The 16,416-nt window shown below is 40.0% G+C and overlaps 1 protein-coding gene across 5 annotated transcripts; it reads right to left on the reverse strand.

Annotated features, from left to right (window-relative positions):
* Positions 1-452: 452 nt before the first annotated feature.
* On the reverse strand, positions 453-16,145 carry vmp1 (vacuole membrane protein 1). 5 transcript variants are annotated; one of them, XM_044354368.1, is made up of 12 exons: positions 15,870-16,145; positions 15,326-15,421; positions 14,829-14,961; positions 14,348-14,438; positions 13,793-13,903; positions 7,952-8,119; positions 7,521-7,652; positions 5,651-5,731; positions 5,431-5,547; positions 4,027-4,088; positions 2,219-2,318; positions 453-1,506 (listed from the first exon to the last, which is right to left on the reverse strand). In XM_044354368.1, exons 2-12 carry the CDS (start codon positions 15,390-15,392, stop codon positions 1,363-1,365), a joined length of 1,206 nt encoding a protein of 401 aa, XP_044210303.1. In that variant the 5' UTR covers positions 15,393-15,421; positions 15,870-16,145; the 3' UTR covers positions 453-1,362. The 5 variants fall into 5 exon arrangements, with proteins under 5 accessions (XP_044210303.1, XP_044210300.1, XP_044210298.1 ...); XM_044354365.1 differs by having other exon boundaries at positions 15,326-15,495; XM_044354363.1 differs by having other exon boundaries at positions 15,314-15,421; positions 15,870-16,142.
* Positions 16,146-16,416: the final 271 nt, after the last annotated feature.

The raw sequence follows: 16,416 nt of genomic DNA on the forward strand, positions 1-16,416 counted from the left end.
CACGCTCGACATGAGCCGAGCAGCTCCAGAATGATTGCTGTAAGCCCACAACTTCAGCCAGCTTACAGACTGTTGTCGCCGTAATACTTTTAACAGCCAACACCAGTCTGATAAGCTAGCTGATGGGGTGGGAAAGCAGTGTCCAGGTGTGACATGACATTTCAGGCAGGACTAATCCCCAAAAAAACAGGGAGGATCTTGGAGTCAGTTAATTTTTTTTAGCTTTTAGCAAACTGAAACTTTACCATGAGAGCCAAACTGTTCACTTACCTTAAAGATGATCATTTCTAAGAGGAAGTTATACATTAGCTTTGTCATGATGGTTAAACATTTCGTACAACAGTTTTTAAACATCACATGATCACAACAAGGTTTAGCAGAATCAACACAGAAGTTGGTCTCGTCCTATAAGAGAATACAAAAAAATGACAGACTCAGACTTGGAAAAGTGCCACGATTGACATGTTTTATATATGATCCGATTCCAAGGTCCAACCTAAATGTACAGAATAGAAATGGGGACTATTTAGCTGAGAGTACAATGTCACTTTACAAATGATATCACTTTTTCTTTTTTTTGTTTTGGTTCAAGTTGACTCATGTCCACACAGACCATTAGAATAGAAATACATCTGAGCATACCGTCAAAAAGATATTAAGATATTTACACAATGTGCAAACCATCAATACCACATGTTTTAAGTTGATATTGCTTTTTTTTCTCTCCATCTTTTAAGTTCACAATTCCAGAAACAAAAAAAAGACTAATTGGTCTTATTGTCTAACAGGACGAAAACATGAGGGAAAAAAAATCAAACCCTGAAAAGAAAGACCATCCGTAGCAGTTATCTTGGCAGCACGCTGTACAAACAAACCCAAATCCATTCATACATTAATGTTACAAAATTAAATAAAAATCAAGTCTATTAGTCAAGAACTATATTCAAGGGAAGTCAGGCCTTCCCATCTTGCATAAGGCATAGCATCTGATGGGCCCTGCCCGCACATAGCAGTCACCACCAAACCGCAGCTTTACTTCTGAGGTCAATGAATGGGTTAATTTAACAAAGTAAAGATCAGCAGTCGCACTACACACACCTAAGAGAGTGAGATGAGAGGAAGAACTACAAAACCTGAAGGAGGGACAAACAGTAAACAGCACATACATCCTCAAAAAGCACACACACCAACAAGTAGTGCCTGCTTTTTTTCTTTTTTTTTTTTTTTTGAGCGTTCAGCCTCGTTGAGAATGGATGAGGGTGAGGTTTGTTGTTAAGTTGTGAGTGGCTGGTGCTGAGTGGAGGGCTCTCAGCGGCAGCGGAGACTCAGTCACTTGGATGTTTGTACCGCTTTGTCTAGTCATCACTTGGTCTTCTCCTCCGAGTGCCTCTGCTGCTGCAGCCGCTTGACGTAGCTCTGAGCCATGGAGTTGACGATGGAAATGACAAAGTAGCACACCATGACCAGCACCACCTTCTCAAACACCCATGACAGCCAGTTCTCATCCTGGAAACCCACAGTGAAGGTGGATATGCTATTAATTACTGTCATACATTACAGTTCATGAGCACACAAATCCTGGTTTGACAGTAAAATGTTATGAATATTACATGCATCCTGCACTCATGACAGTAGTAAATGGTTGGGAGAAAATGGGATTCAAATATAAAGAGAAAATGTCCCAATTTAGGGAATTTAAGTGATGTGTTTTTCAGCAGACAAAGACTGATGTAAACTCAAACTTAGACTGATAAATCTGCATATTTGTCAGCTGATAAATAAATAAGAAACTGCAGTACAGAAATGCTAAACATGTTTGAGGTAATCTAGAAACAGCCGCTATTACACAGTTTGTCCACCAGAGGGCGCTGAAGTTCATCTTTCTAATGTAAAATGTAAAATGCTCAGTACATATAAATTGTTAATAAATGAGCTAAAGTGATGAAAATGTTTATTCTGTGTGTTTATGTAAAAATTAAAAGCCAGCCAATATTGTTTTTTTAAAATTCTGAAATATCGACATATGTACCAAAAAACTTCCCAACTCTGATGCTGCTGAGTGCTGCATTAACTTGTAGCGAATTGGGAACATTTTATGAAACCTTTCCAGTGTGTGATTTAAAGCACACATACATAACATATAGTTGTTAATCTTAACAGATAAATACATTAATAAAGCTACTACTTTGGAAATGGTAAAATAATGGATTGTTCTTACCGCTGGTGCACTGCTCCCAGCATGGTGCAGCTTGTTCCTCTGTGCTTCCAGGTACTGACTGAAGGGCTTCTGGAGTGATGGTCCTACTTTGGGCACAGACCTGACGTCGATCCCCACAGAGCGGCAAAGAAAAGAAGACATGAGAGAAAAAGAGGATGAACATTTTTTTCCACTTACCCTTTAAGCACCTTTCCTTAGACCGCAGCTTCAGACTCTAAATACTTTTTTCCCTATAAAGAAGCTCAGAGAGCAGTTCAGGAAGTCTTTTCTTTCCCTGAACACTACACAAAGGCTCCCACCTATCCACCAGTTAACCGGCATCCTTGTAAGAGCTGCTGAAGGCCCCATCCTACATGTGGATCCTATCTCAGAGTTTCTATCTCCTCCACTTGGTAAAGTGATCAGGAGCAGGCAGCAGAGAGGAATGAAGCAGCAACTCTTCAGCCCTCCTTTTATACTCCTTAGCTCTCTATAGGCGCTTGTGTCAGCCCCTTCAATCAGGAAGTGAGTCGACATGATGTCACCACCTTTACCACCACTGCCTTCTGGGTGGAAGGACATCTAATCAGGGCGTGCTCATGTCCTTATTAGGCAGGGAGGATCAGCTCACAAGGGGGCCAATCATAATAGATACCATTTTATCAATTCACGTCATATAGAGGACGCGTTGGTACTGTAATTTTAGCAGTGGTACAGTTTAAACACTATCTCTAAAAAAGGTGCCAAACTTATCATTACTGTGACTGAAAAAAAATATACTGCAGGCTGTAGACATTCACACACCGTCTTCCAGCTGCATGGATTCAATTCTGTCCCTGGTCAGGACATAAACATGCTGTCTAGACTTAACTAGACTAAGCAAAATAAGAGACACAATTTACTAAACACACACCAAAAGGGAACTGGGTAATTGCTGATTTCAAATAAAATCTAACTAGTTCTGTCTGACTCATTCTTGTTATCTCGTGTGAACACATGAATAAAAAGACACACAGCATTTACAAAAAAAACATCCTGTGTTAGCATTGATGTACCATTTACACACATCATAGCGAGTCACCAAGAGCTGTCACAACATCGTGGGAAAGAACCTTCAGCTTTAGTTTAATAAGAAAGAGACAAGTATGACAAGAGTCTGAGATCCTGATCTTATCAATTATATACATGGAAGTAAGTTAAAACAGCAAATAGATCAATAAAAACTGAGCGACTAATCCCAAATCATGAAATAAGCATGAAGTCTGACTAAAATCTCTGGTTTTCTTGGCTCTTTGATTCATTAAATTTCATAACTTGACTCACAATAAATATTAGTGATAGTTTTTAATAATTTCAATAGTTAATTTTAGCATCTAATATCTTTAGTTAATTAAAAGCAACATTTGAAATTTGAGCTCAAATGAGCCAAATCTGACATTAGTTAAAACGTTAGTCACAGTAACTTTTCTTTCTGCTTTGTCTGTGATCGTGTTTCCCGCCTCAATGGGGCAACTGTGTCTCAGTCAAAGCTGAACTTGGTGAGTCAGATCAACATGTTGTGGATGGGACCTCACACGCCTGACCACCGGTGCTGCTGCAGAGATGGATTGTATGCATGTGCGTGTGTGTGGGTGGGTGAGGGGACTATTTTTTTGTGGAAAATTGCAAAAAGCATGCACATACACCCCCACAGGGAAAGCATTTATTCAGACACGATCCCCGCATCGGTGGTCAAAATGGATCTGAAAATGTTTACAAATGTGCTGCTAACCACAAAAACCAGGGGAAAGACGATCACTGTTCACACACATCGAGACAAACACACTTACCCAATGAGTAACACCATTTGTTCCACTATGTGCTTGCTGAAGGTAATGATAACAAATAGTTTCTGTTGGAAGCGAGAGAGAGTAACACATATTAGCGATTTTAAAATAAAGAACATACAATCACGCTTATATCAACATAATTTATAGACAACTTTAGGAACTTTTAGAAAAGTGTTCTACAGGACAAACATTTAAACAAAAACAGTGATACAAAATAAGGAACAAAAGATTTTAAAAAACTTAAGAATAACGTCAAAGATGGATAGATATGATAGTTATTATGATTCTTATTTTTAGGGGTACAGCTGTGATAAATTGAGGCCACATCTGCCAGTATCCACAAACACACTCATTACAAAACCTAAACATGGCAATATGCTAGATTCTGGGCAGCAAGGGGCTTTGTGTGGTTTGCAAAGCGCCGAAGCGGGGGGCAAAACCACAATATTCTTCTCCGGTCCTGAAACTGATCAGCTTTAAAACAGCATGACACATGGCCCCCTGGACAAATTCAGACAGGATATGACACGTGAGGTCCAAGGGGTTTAAGGTACAAAAACAACAAAAAAAAAAAGATAGAGACCACCCCCCCCCCCCCCCAGGCGTTTACCGTCTGCCTTATTTCCTTCTCTTGTGTCTACCTTCTCATGTCCGATCTCCATCCTCCCTACATAACCGCCGCTGCCCGACGGGCCCCTTTGTCTGAAAGGTCTCAGAGTGAGATCACTGGCTGGTACCACCAAGAGATGAAGAGGTTCACCTCAAGGTTTGTCAGGACACGCAGCGACTCACGCACAGACAGCCTCTCACAGTCTAGGCTTATATTAGTCAGTGGTTTGGCAGACTCAACAATAAACTCCTTAATTAACAAGTTTTTTGATCTGGTGCATTTTTAAAAATCCTAACTCTTGTTAAAGACTTCTTTAAAAAAGTCTCCTTCCTTTCATCTGCAGCCCGTGTATATGGTTTGGATGCATCCCAAAGCTTCAATCAGAATAAGGAATGCAGAGCACAGTCAGAAAGAGTTAATCAGAAGTGCACAATTAAGAGTTTCTCACAGTCACCAACTCACGATCTAGGCACTAGGTTTGATCTTATCTCTCCCACACATCTTGAGGTTGTGAGAATTGTTTGAAATGAATCAGTCAGCAAAGTATATAATTTTTTCTTTAGTGTGGATTTTTTTCCACATACATTATCACACCGCTGGCAGCAGGTAGGGCAGCAATGTGATGATATAAAACAAAAGATGAGTCATAATCGAAGCCTAAATGCTGCCTGTATGTGGTATGTGCTTGTATGGTTTGTGTTAAAAAATGGAAAAAACCTGGTGTAATTTGCGGTGAAGTGACTCTTTGCTAGTTTCTATCCACTTCTGACAAACCTTTTAGTTGAGTTACTGACCTGTATATGCATCTTAATGATGGCTTTCCCAATTAAAGTTGCTCCAAAGAAGGTCCAGAAGGGAACCAGGAAATGTCCGCAGGTTATTCCAGCCAGGTCAAAAAGAGGATTAGGGATCTGAAGCACACGCATTAAACAATGTTCATAGTCTGATAAATTTCCACAGTTACAAAGTTTGATTATGCATGTGGTGCATAAGGTGATGCAAATTTCAACTTACTGAGGCACAAGCCAAGATCCCAAAGAATCCCACTTTCTGCACCATACGCTGGACTCCCAGTTTTGCTCTTGTGACAAAATCCTACAAAAAAGATGACAGGAAACAATTTGAAAACACACATTGCAGTTGCAACGCAACTTTTAAACATACATTGATGTCTCTGAACACATAATCACCCTTTACTTCTTTTCTTAAAATAACTATGCAATACTTCTAAACCATTCTAAACCAGACATCAGTGCTGTCTGCGATGTTATTACAAGAAATGAGTGGTGGTGAGAGAAGTGTGGTAAAAAAAACCTGCTATTTCTGTGCACTGTGAGATTTTTTCTTTTGGTTTTGGTGGAATGGCAATCAAAAACCGTTTGGTAAAGAAGTGCCAAGTAACATTTGATCCTATCTGCACCCGTGGGCGTGGAATGTGTGTGGTTACATGGTGAGGATAACGGCCGATGCAGGAGGGAGATTAGAGGCATCTCACCAATGTCAAACTTGGCAGCAATTTACATTGACATGTCTTGCTTATTGTTTTGTTGGAATTGTTTTCCTCATGTACGTACATATCACAAACCATCCTAATACAAAGATGCAGCATTGAGGTTTAACAATGACAAGTGTTTTCATGTTTCTACGCATCTTGTCTCTTGCCAGTGATGCCAAGGTATTTTAGTCAATATGTAGTCTATGCTACTAAAAATGACTTTAACAATTCATCCCTGGTTATTCTTAAAATGCAATCAAATCAATCTCAGCACATTTTTTTGGGCTTTCAGTGAGGACTTAGTTAGTAAGCGCTCTCTCCTTTTATGTGTGCTTTAAATCCTGTTGGTCTACATCACTTTCTTGCTTTCGTGATTTCAGACTGCTGACTAGGCTTTTTGTGGTTGATAAAACAATGAAGGTTTTTAAGCTTTGGATTCCTCTTTTAACATACTTTGTGTGGTAATAATTTCAATGAATCATGTGTTCTGCATGTTGTCATGAAACAAAATAATGGTCACTAAGTGCTTCTGACTGGTTCCGTGAGATTGTTGCTTCAGATGATCTATGACAAATGCATATGTGGATACATCCTGAATACTTTGTCGTGATGAAAGACATGTGATGTGAGGCCTCCTCGGCCTATTCGGCTGAAAGTGAGAATAGGTGATGGAGAGTGAGACAATGTACACAGGTTTGTCTGATTTCTGTTCTGTTGACTCAGCATCTGATCTCAGCAGTCTCCAGTCATGTGAACCTGGTTCCTCACAGAAGTGTCTGTCATTCAAATTAGAGGCCGGTGAAAAGAGAGAAGGAGGGAGGCAGAGAAAGCGAAGCCTGAAGGATGATTTAAGGGAGAGCTGTGCTCAGGGTGACTCACCCAAGAACAGACAGATTTACTGGAAGTGGAAGGAGGAGCTTCACTGAAGTCACATGGCACTTTGGGACCAATCACTGTTCAGTGGCTCCATGGTCAGTTGTGAATTATGAAGATGAGGCCGAATCAGATAAATTAATATCAAATTGAGTGGGTGGATTAAGTGTAAACAACTATGCTAAAAGTGAAACAAATAGAGGGATATATATACTTTCATTTTCAGCGTATTTCTGTGATTTTTTTATTCATTTTAATTCTTGTTGTTTTTATTTCAGTGACCATGTGTTTTCAGTGGAAGGAGGGTCATTGAGTTTACTCGGGTTCTTTTGAAATTCATCACAAGGTGATACACCGTTCTTAGAATCACATCAAATTAAAAGCTCATCTTCTTCAATCTTTATACAAAATGTTATTTGAATTTATGTAATATGATATACTAAAAGAGGAGTTAATATTGAAAATGACCAAGCCAATGGCTCTCATAACAGATGTGTATATGTGTGCAACCCTGACCTGAGCGCTCTCAGCCTGCTCCAGCATCTCCTCAAACTCCTCATAGTCTTCATCATCCGGGTCAGCGCCTGACTGACGAGCTGCTCTGGCCATGAAATATGGAGGTAGCTCTCCAATGGCAGTGCCTGCACCCTAAAAACACACACAAACAAATGTTCCACATCAGGATTTGCTTATTCATTTCACACATGAGAGACTACGCATTGGCATCAAGAACTATTTCAATTTTGATACATGCAACTGTTTTCTGAAGAACCTTACATACCTTTGGATGTTTGCCAAAGCGTGTTGAAATTGTTTAATATGATGAAACCTTAATCCTTGCACATGTTGCCAGCTATTACACTGTGACCTGCTGCTAGCACTGTCTTTTTTCCCCCGCTTTTCATTGTGGAACACAGGCTTTGCTCTTCATGAACACTACTACTCACCCACATGCAGGCCTCCAGGCGGACCTTGGACATGATTGAAAAGAGGGAGATGCTTCCCTCCAACCCCTCAACTTCAGGACACACAATTTGGTCTGGGTACGGAGGCTCTGGGAAATCTGTGGTGCCGCACTCGTATGCTGCCAGGGTCACTGATGCTATGTGAGGACCCTGAGAGAAAGAGGGGTGACAAATGAAGACAACAAACTGCTTTAATAGACGGGAAACCACTGAGGCACAAACGAAGGCTCAACGTCTAGATTTTGCTGCATGATCATCAATCTCATATCTTCAGCGCACATTTTAAATGGTGAAAGGTTTTAGAGATGCTAGTAATGTAAGTCCATATTTACTCATTGTATTTACCAACTGCGTAAAGTTAAACAGAGATGTATGATTGTACTGCACATCCTTACAAGTGTATTAACGTTGAATGAAACACATGATTGAATAGTTAGACACTAATAGAGTCATCCACCCACAGCTACAGACACACCAACAGTAGCTGAGTCACACAGTCCTTGACAGGTTGGTATGTCTTCATTTATCATTGTAAAGATGTATGGTTAGGCCGAGCCACCTGGCCTCAAAAACATAAGAGGCCCACCTGTAACTACAACACAGCAACTCCATTATGCCTCCTTACTGTCTGATACAAGCAACACTGACAGCTGATGGACAGCACACAATTACTCTGCGCTGACTGATCCTCGACGGCAACTCTCCACCCCACTCTGAGTATGAGCACTATGGGGGCTTCTTTAGTTTACACAACACTGTTTCTTTTAACCCAAACAGGACCTCTCGCAACGACATTTCGTCATGTCGTGACAAGTGCTTACAAGACAAAACTAAGCAGTGATTCAAACTTTTGAAACCAAACTCTGATACAGTCATCAGGCAGGCGATGCAGTGAGTTTCTTTGTTCGCACAAGTCGGCAGAGCAAAACTCTTCACATAGCGGGCAGATGAAACACTTCTTTGCTCTGTAACTGTTCAGCGATGGGTTTCATCATGAACCCATAAAATGTACCTTTATACTAATCATGCTGATTTAAGAACAAGACTACTTGGCAAAAGCACTACTAGTGGACCCTTGAAGCTGTAAAGTTCATTATAACCCAAAATACCAAATGGTTGGATGCAACAAACAATATACTGACACATTTTCACTTCTTAGAAACTTACAAGTAGTAGTTAAGTGTGTTATGGATGCATGAATGAGCTCAGCCAAATTCATGGCTGTGACACGTTGACCTGTTGCTGGTGAAAACAGGAAATTCTTGGGTGTGGTTCTTGTATGTGTCAAAAAAAAAAAAAAACCCCAATCCTCTGTCGATCATGAAAAAACAGTCAATTTCAAGGAAATCCAAACATTAGTTTTTGAGATACCTTGAGTTGGACAAAAGAGTTGGTAGAGATTAAATTATGACTGGATTGTGATGACAAAAGGTGAGGGAGTCACCAAAAGTAGGAATCATCCTCTAGATGTCTGCACCAAATGTTATGAGAATCTGGCCAGTTGTATCTCGTTCTTGACCAAAGCAACAGATCAACATCACAATCTTCAGGCTCCATCATTAAATGAGGAAGAACTGAAACAAGCTTTAACTGCTGGTTAATGATCTGATCGATTGGCTGGTGGAGTAGACAAATCTACAGGTTCAAGCAACCATCTACCCACACACCTCTGTTCTTAGTTGAACCACAATACTATAACTAGAGTTCAGCACTAGAGTTCAACTCAAAAACATGATGATTAATGGTAAGATCATGCTGGCCAGTGAATCCCCTTTCCCATGAGCATAATGATCTAATCGTCTCTGTGGGGCTATCTATTAATGCTTTGGGCTTGAGGTGAATTCAGTGTTACTAAGCTGATGGGACGTGTTTTTCCCCTTCAAAATGAACGTCAGGAGTTTCCTGGCCATGGCTAATATCAACATTGAGTAGGCAGTAGTGATAGGAGCTGTTGCGCTGTGAACATGAGCTAAGTTTTAGTGAACAGAGAAACAGGAAATAGTCTTCTTATGAGCAGACAGCTTACATCATGTGGGCCCCGATGTAAGGAAATGTTTTTTCTTTTCTATGAAAATTTTGAGGATGGTCAAAGGACTTTCAGGGGTGTTCTGGATGCAAACTGATTGGGATATAGAGTGAGTCAAAAAAGTGAGGACACCGATAGCTCAACATAATGTGCCACTCCATATATCAACTTTTGTGTGGGTGACGTTCTCACCAAACAGGTATGTTGATTCCCAACTAACACACCTTAGATTAACAGCAACCACAAGGCTCTTCTGAATAAGAAACGTGCTTTTATGACATGGAGGGGTTTAAAAGGGAATAGGGGGATCTAAAATGGAAGCTAAGAGAAACCGGAGACTCCAACAACAGACAAATGAAATGTAAATATCAAGAGGAATAAGATAAAGGACACCTGTATTTGTGTGAGAGAGTCAAGTCAAGTCAAGTCAAGTCAATTTTATTTATATAGCCCAAAATCACAAATCTGCCTCAGAGGGCTTTACAGTCTGCACGGCAATACAATACATCCTCTGTCCTTAGACCCTCAGTTCAAATAAGGAAAAAAACCCTAAAAAAAACCCTTTAACGGGGAAAAAAAGAAAGAGGGAAGAATTCTCAGGAAGAGCAACAGAGGAGGGATCCCTCTATCAGGACAGACAGATGTGCAATAGATGTTGTGTGTACAGAGAGAGCACCAGCTTGGTGCAGAAGACAGGTGATACTGAGAAAAAGGGTGAATTAACTTTTAAGTTCCCCCTCCCCGCCCCCCCAGACAGGTTTGACTCGGGGTCCTCAACCTCTTCACAGGCCTTCCGCATACACAGTATCGTTAGTTTTTGTGTACACATTAAACATTCAATATTTTTCCTTACACTGGCTGTAATAATGTGCTTTGTATATTGTTTTAAGTGTATACATGGAATTTCAGATTATGTTTGTATCCTATGTAATTCATTGTTTTGTGTCTTAAATCAAAATGAGAGTAGTCCCTTGAATGGCCGCTACTTCAACCGTAGAAAAATTAACACAGTTGTTGTGAGGTGTGAATGAATATATACACCAACAACAAGAAAGAAACTAACAATGAATTATACACAGATGATATCTAAGGGGCTAAGTGGTCTAACAGTAAATAAATGTTCTTTTCTCATTTCAAGTGAAATAAGGGCTGCATTTAAAAATATAATAATGTGCATCCTCAAAAAAAGTAGATTTATCATATTGGGCTCTTAGGTTGCTCCTATTTTCTGTGCCTTCAGTTCAGATTTGAGTGGGTATGTTTGCTCCAAAGACTTGTGCTCTGTAGTGGTGCTTCGCGATTGCCACAGTCTCAGAACATATGAGACAAACTCCTTTTGAACTGTCCATGAAAGTATCTGCTCTGTTTTATGCACGTAACAACAGTCACTGTGTATTAGGCTCTGAGCGTTTCCAAAACGCGGGTGATCTACGCTCAACAATGTACCTGAACACTTCCTGTGTAGACACAACTGTTCACTCACTGCTGCTGCTGATCTGATAAACGTGCTGTGCTACGCTTTCTGTCCAGACACGGGGTAAGAGTGTCAATTCTTGGTTAAAAGCTCTGTTTTCGCTGTCTACTTCTCTCTCTTTCGAGCACTTTTCTCTGGTCTCTCTCTGACATGCTGGAGTCAGTTGGCAGAGCCCTGAAGCTCCATCCTGACCCTGCACAGAGCAGAGCAGCTCATTGATCACTGGTTTATTCAAAGTTTGTTAATATTAAACGTATCACTTGTCCAAATTGCACCAATTTCGACACTGCACTCCCTTGGGTCCCCAGCCGTACGCCTGCCAAGTGTGGAGTTAATCTAGTGAACAGTTCAAGAGATACGCAAAGGACATACATACAGACAGAGATTCCTTCCTTTCGTAGATAGATTTGTATGCATGAAAATACAGGCTGGTCAAGATAATAAAAATCATTATGCATCACTTAATAGTGTAAAAAATCTTTCAAAGTAGATCTGTACCCCCCACAATCTAGCTGCCCTGAGCCTTTCCACCACCACCACTGACAAAATGTGACATTGCCAAAACAGTATAATCTTGCTAAACTGGGATGAAAACAGCACAATGGATTAGAACTGTGGGAAAACTGGTTTCCCATTCTGTGCCTACATCGATTGATTTAACTGAGAATTTAATAACTGTCCATGACTTTCAGGTCTATTGTTAAATGTGGGATTGAATGAGTGACATAATGTACTGTATGCACATTAATATCCTACGTCATCAAATATTATGCACTGCAAAGGGAAACTGTTATCAAGAAGTGGCTTTTAAAATCTCTCTGTTGCTGACAGGTCCTGAATTGTGCTAGTAATGGAAATTATGATTATATTTAAAGATATATAAATTAAAATGAATGAGAAAAACTGTTTTGATAGGAGGCCAGGTTGTTCCATACAGGGGAGATGATGATGCCTACTCTTTGAAACAGTAGGCATCATTCCCTCTCCCTCCTCACACAGAGAGGGGGAAGGGAATTAGGTCACCTACTCAAGATGATTCACGGAGACACAAACAATATAAGAACCATGCTACTATTGCTTTGCAGCTAGACACAGTATATAAAGGAACAGAGCACTACTAGACAGTAGAGGAACAGAAGAACAGATGGTGAGTTACGGAGTATTACTGTGAGACATCAGCTTTAAAAAAAAAACAGGAAGGTCACAGTCACATCATTCCCCATTATTTCATTATAATGGAAATAACTGACTCAGTTGGCCCACATCTGCACAAGTTCTACAGAACAGAAGCCACATCATCATCATCCTCTCTTTCACTTTGATAGATTCTCCTTTTGACCACAACCAAGACAAATGAAACACATTTTGTTGACTCAGTCGTACAGTCATTCTGTGACTGCCTGTCAGTTGACACTTAACTCTTGGCTGGCCTTAGACAGATAGATGACAGTTTAGACTACAGTTTGATGTGGTAGAAGACGATGAATATGGGGTGTGACACCATCCACTGGCAACTGCTGGAATAGACACACGTGGACTTTGCAGAAATGTGATAACCTAAGGTAAGAGTTTTATGTCTTTTTTTGTGTGAGTATATTTCAAGAAGGACATAGCTTGTGGCGGACTCGATCTTCACCATGAGCTAAACTACTGAAAAACAGCCTGAATATTGTAGATACACATAGAACATCCCGAACCATGCTCAGCACAGCCGACCAGATAATGCTGGTTACCAGTTGCTCTTTACCGCCATCATCGCTACACAGTGTTTTGACTGTTGAGATAGCGGCCAGATGTGGGCCAACTGAGCCAGCTTTTCCAGGAAATATGTAAAATTGTACTAGGTATCATCATGACTGTCCAACGAAAACATATAGATCATTAGATCTGAAAGTGGTTTGAGTAGAAATTTAAATATATTTATTGTGTCTGTTACATAGCTCCACTATCTTATGTGCTCCTACAGAGAATGAGGATTTATACTTTATTTTCACATGTGAAAATATCTGTTGTCTATGAATTTAAAAGGACCCCCCTCCCCTGATGTAGCTATATAAGGCTCATTCTAAGGTAATAAAAACACAATGATTCTTATTTTCAGGTGATTATACACTAATTAAAACATTCTTATGAATAATATATTCCCTTTCTAACAAGTCCATTCTGTTAGATGCCACTAAATTCAACACTCTTCACCTTTAAAACTTGTTTATTCTGACACGTATATACTGCTGGTGAGCATGTCTGTCTTTCTGTCTTCAGTACAAACCCATGTCAAGAAATGATGTGTGTACACATTTCCATACCATTATTGTTCTCTTACCAGATAGAGAAGAAATGTGTGCAGGCCAGTCCCAAGGCCTACTGAGGACAGGATCCCAAGGCCTACCCAGTAGGCACACCATAAGAACTTCTTCTCCAGGTACCGGACATACTACAGTGAAAGAAAGTGAAGAAAGAAAACCAAACAAATAATTTGGGGGGGAGGGCGAATGGTATGATTATGATCAAATTAATAATTTATAAAATGTTTTAGAGGCAAACGTCTTTTTATCTTTTTTGTGCCATTTTTTTAGTTTAAATTTGCTAATTACCTGTAGGTTATATATTAGTTCATCATTATAAGCGAGTTATCTAAGACGATTCTATATTAAAACTTGGTGGCCCTTTAAGTGTGACAGACCACCGCAGAGAGGAATTTATAAACAGAATATTCAACCCACTACCTGTATGATCAAGGGTTACTTGACAACAGTACATACCTCATTAACATGAGCTTTTTCAAGAGTGACTTATCATTAACCTTTAAACAGGCTGGTGACAGAGCAATGGTGTTGATTATTAACATCTCTGAGAAAACAAATCAGCAAAGCCTTACTTCTTGGTGTGCCCCCTCAGTGTAGTAGGCAATGGAGAAGAGTGAAGATAACACCAAAACTAAGAACACTGTGCCTCGTCGCTGCCAAAGCCTGAACAAAAATGTGAAACAAAAAAGGTAAATAAGTTCAAAACATATCAAGTGAAACAATTCTGAAATGTATTTTTTTCTTATCTCAGTTTAAAGGTTGCCTGACATCACAGAAGCCCAGATCCCTATGTCCGGCTACTGACCGCTACTTTTCACCCCATAAATGTTAATGTTTTTGATCCATCTACTGTCCAAAACACAGTTTTTCAGGGAGTCAGAGAAATACATTTTTATGTTTTTAGGGATGTAGGTATGCTATAGCAATTAGTGAGAAGTAGAGAGTCACAAGAATAACAAATAGGACAAAAGGTCAGAAGCATCTGTGTGCATAGACATCTGGGCCAAAGTAATTCAAAACAACTGCTCTAGAAGAACCTGTTTAACTTCTTACTTAAACGTCAGTTCCTTTAGCTTGATGAGGGTCTCTTGGAGGAAGTAATGTAGTGTGGTGACAGGTCTCCTCCATAACACCAGAGATAAGCGCTCCTCCTTATCTTTCTGTCGCCTTTCTCTTATTAACGCGTCTGGAAAACAAACAGAATTGCAATCACCCTGATGTACTATAATACTTGCATCTACTGGAATTACTGCATCCTGCTGAATTGGCACTTCTAAATGCATGCTACATGTAGATAGCTACAAGACTGTCTGGTTCTGCTTTTGCTCTGTCGTGTTAACCTTTGAAAACTGAAAGTAATCTCAAATGAAATCAGCCTCAAGGTTTTTGTTTATGACTTGTACAACCCATGACGTGACAGTTATCATTCTATGCCATCAGAGATTGCACAACCTGAACTTTCCAACGCATCCACTTTGGAGAGGATGCGTTGCCCTTTCTACTGTACGTTTTAAATCATGAAGATCAGCAAAACTAACCTGAAGACTTGCCGTTTTGTTTTTCTTTAGCTCCTGCACGTTTCTGAGGCTGTTCGCAGCTTGCTCCATTGGCTGCCATGTCAATCAACGTTTAGCAGCTCAGGTAGTCTGGGGACGAAAGAGGGGGGAAACGACAAGTTGGTGTTTCGTTCAACAGAGTCCTCCCACTGTTGTTTCTTTGCCTGCTGAGAAAGATAACATGACAGACTCTGTTATAGTCAGACCAGTGCAATAAAATATCAATCTCAATATCAATCTGCCAATGCGAACATTTCGCCAACACGCCGGCTGACATTCAAATAACATCGTGATTATAAGGAGAGACTGACAGACAAAGCAATGAGGCGAGGTGACGTGTTACCGACAGTACCGTGTACAGTTAACGGAAATAACCGCTGTTCTGTAGGTCAGTGTGAAGTTAAAATGTGATGCTAATTACAAGTAAATCATCATCCACACGCTAACCGGTTAGCCGACATGCTAATGGCTCAGCTAGGGACGTTGGCAGTAGCTACATCAAAATAAAGATTTTAAAATCGATTACAAATCGTCTTACTTGTGGGGAGATATGGAAAAACCGTTCCTCGCTCCCGAGATTTTACAATTATACAAATACATACGCTGTTTAACAGGAAAATAGAGCGGTGTTTGTTAAAAGTTGAATGACAGCCGTTCCTCTTTCCTGTCCTCTTGACCCGGAAACAAACGTCTGACGCTTCAAAATTAAAACTGCGCTGCTGTTCAGTCGTCAACAATTACCCTAACGAGTTTGCAGTTAATTTGATGTGGTGAATTAAACAAGTGTATAAATGTACAAGTGAATTACACAAATGACATTTTCCCCTCGCCTTCAAACTGAACCTATAACCTTCAGCTCATTAAGGAGACACTTTTATTGTGGAAGTGATGTGAAGACGTAGTTCCGTGAGCTGTGGTCCAATCAGAGGTTGCCAAATTTTCCAACAAAGTATGACAGTTGAAACAAAAACCACATACTTAAAATACAAATGTATTTTATCAGATAGTAATGAAATAATAGATTTCAGATTCCACTTTCCATTAAAATACTGAAGGAGGAGAAAACAGGATGTTTAAAGGTAAAA

This window comes from Thunnus albacares, chromosome 6, assembly GCF_914725855.1.
Source record: "Thunnus albacares chromosome 6, fThuAlb1.1, whole genome shotgun sequence".
Lineage (NCBI taxonomy): Eukaryota > Metazoa > Chordata > Actinopteri > Scombriformes > Scombridae > Thunnus > Thunnus albacares.

What these genes read in the sequence shown, in the direction of transcription:
- vmp1 (XM_044354363.1), bottom strand. Translation starts at nt 15,392, where the DNA reads ATGGCAGCCAATGGAGCAAGCTGCGAACAGCCTCAGAAACGTGCAGGA. An exon ending in ACACATTTCTTCTCTATCTG is followed by an intron (nt 8,120 to 13,792) that starts GTAAGAGAACAA and finishes TCTTTCTCTCAG; the next exon opens with GGTCCTCACATAGCATCAGT. An exon ending in GGATCTTGGCTTGTGCCTCA is followed by an intron (nt 5,548 to 5,650) that starts GTAAGTTGAAAT and finishes CGTGTGCTTCAG; the next exon opens with ATCCCTAATCCTCTTTTTGA.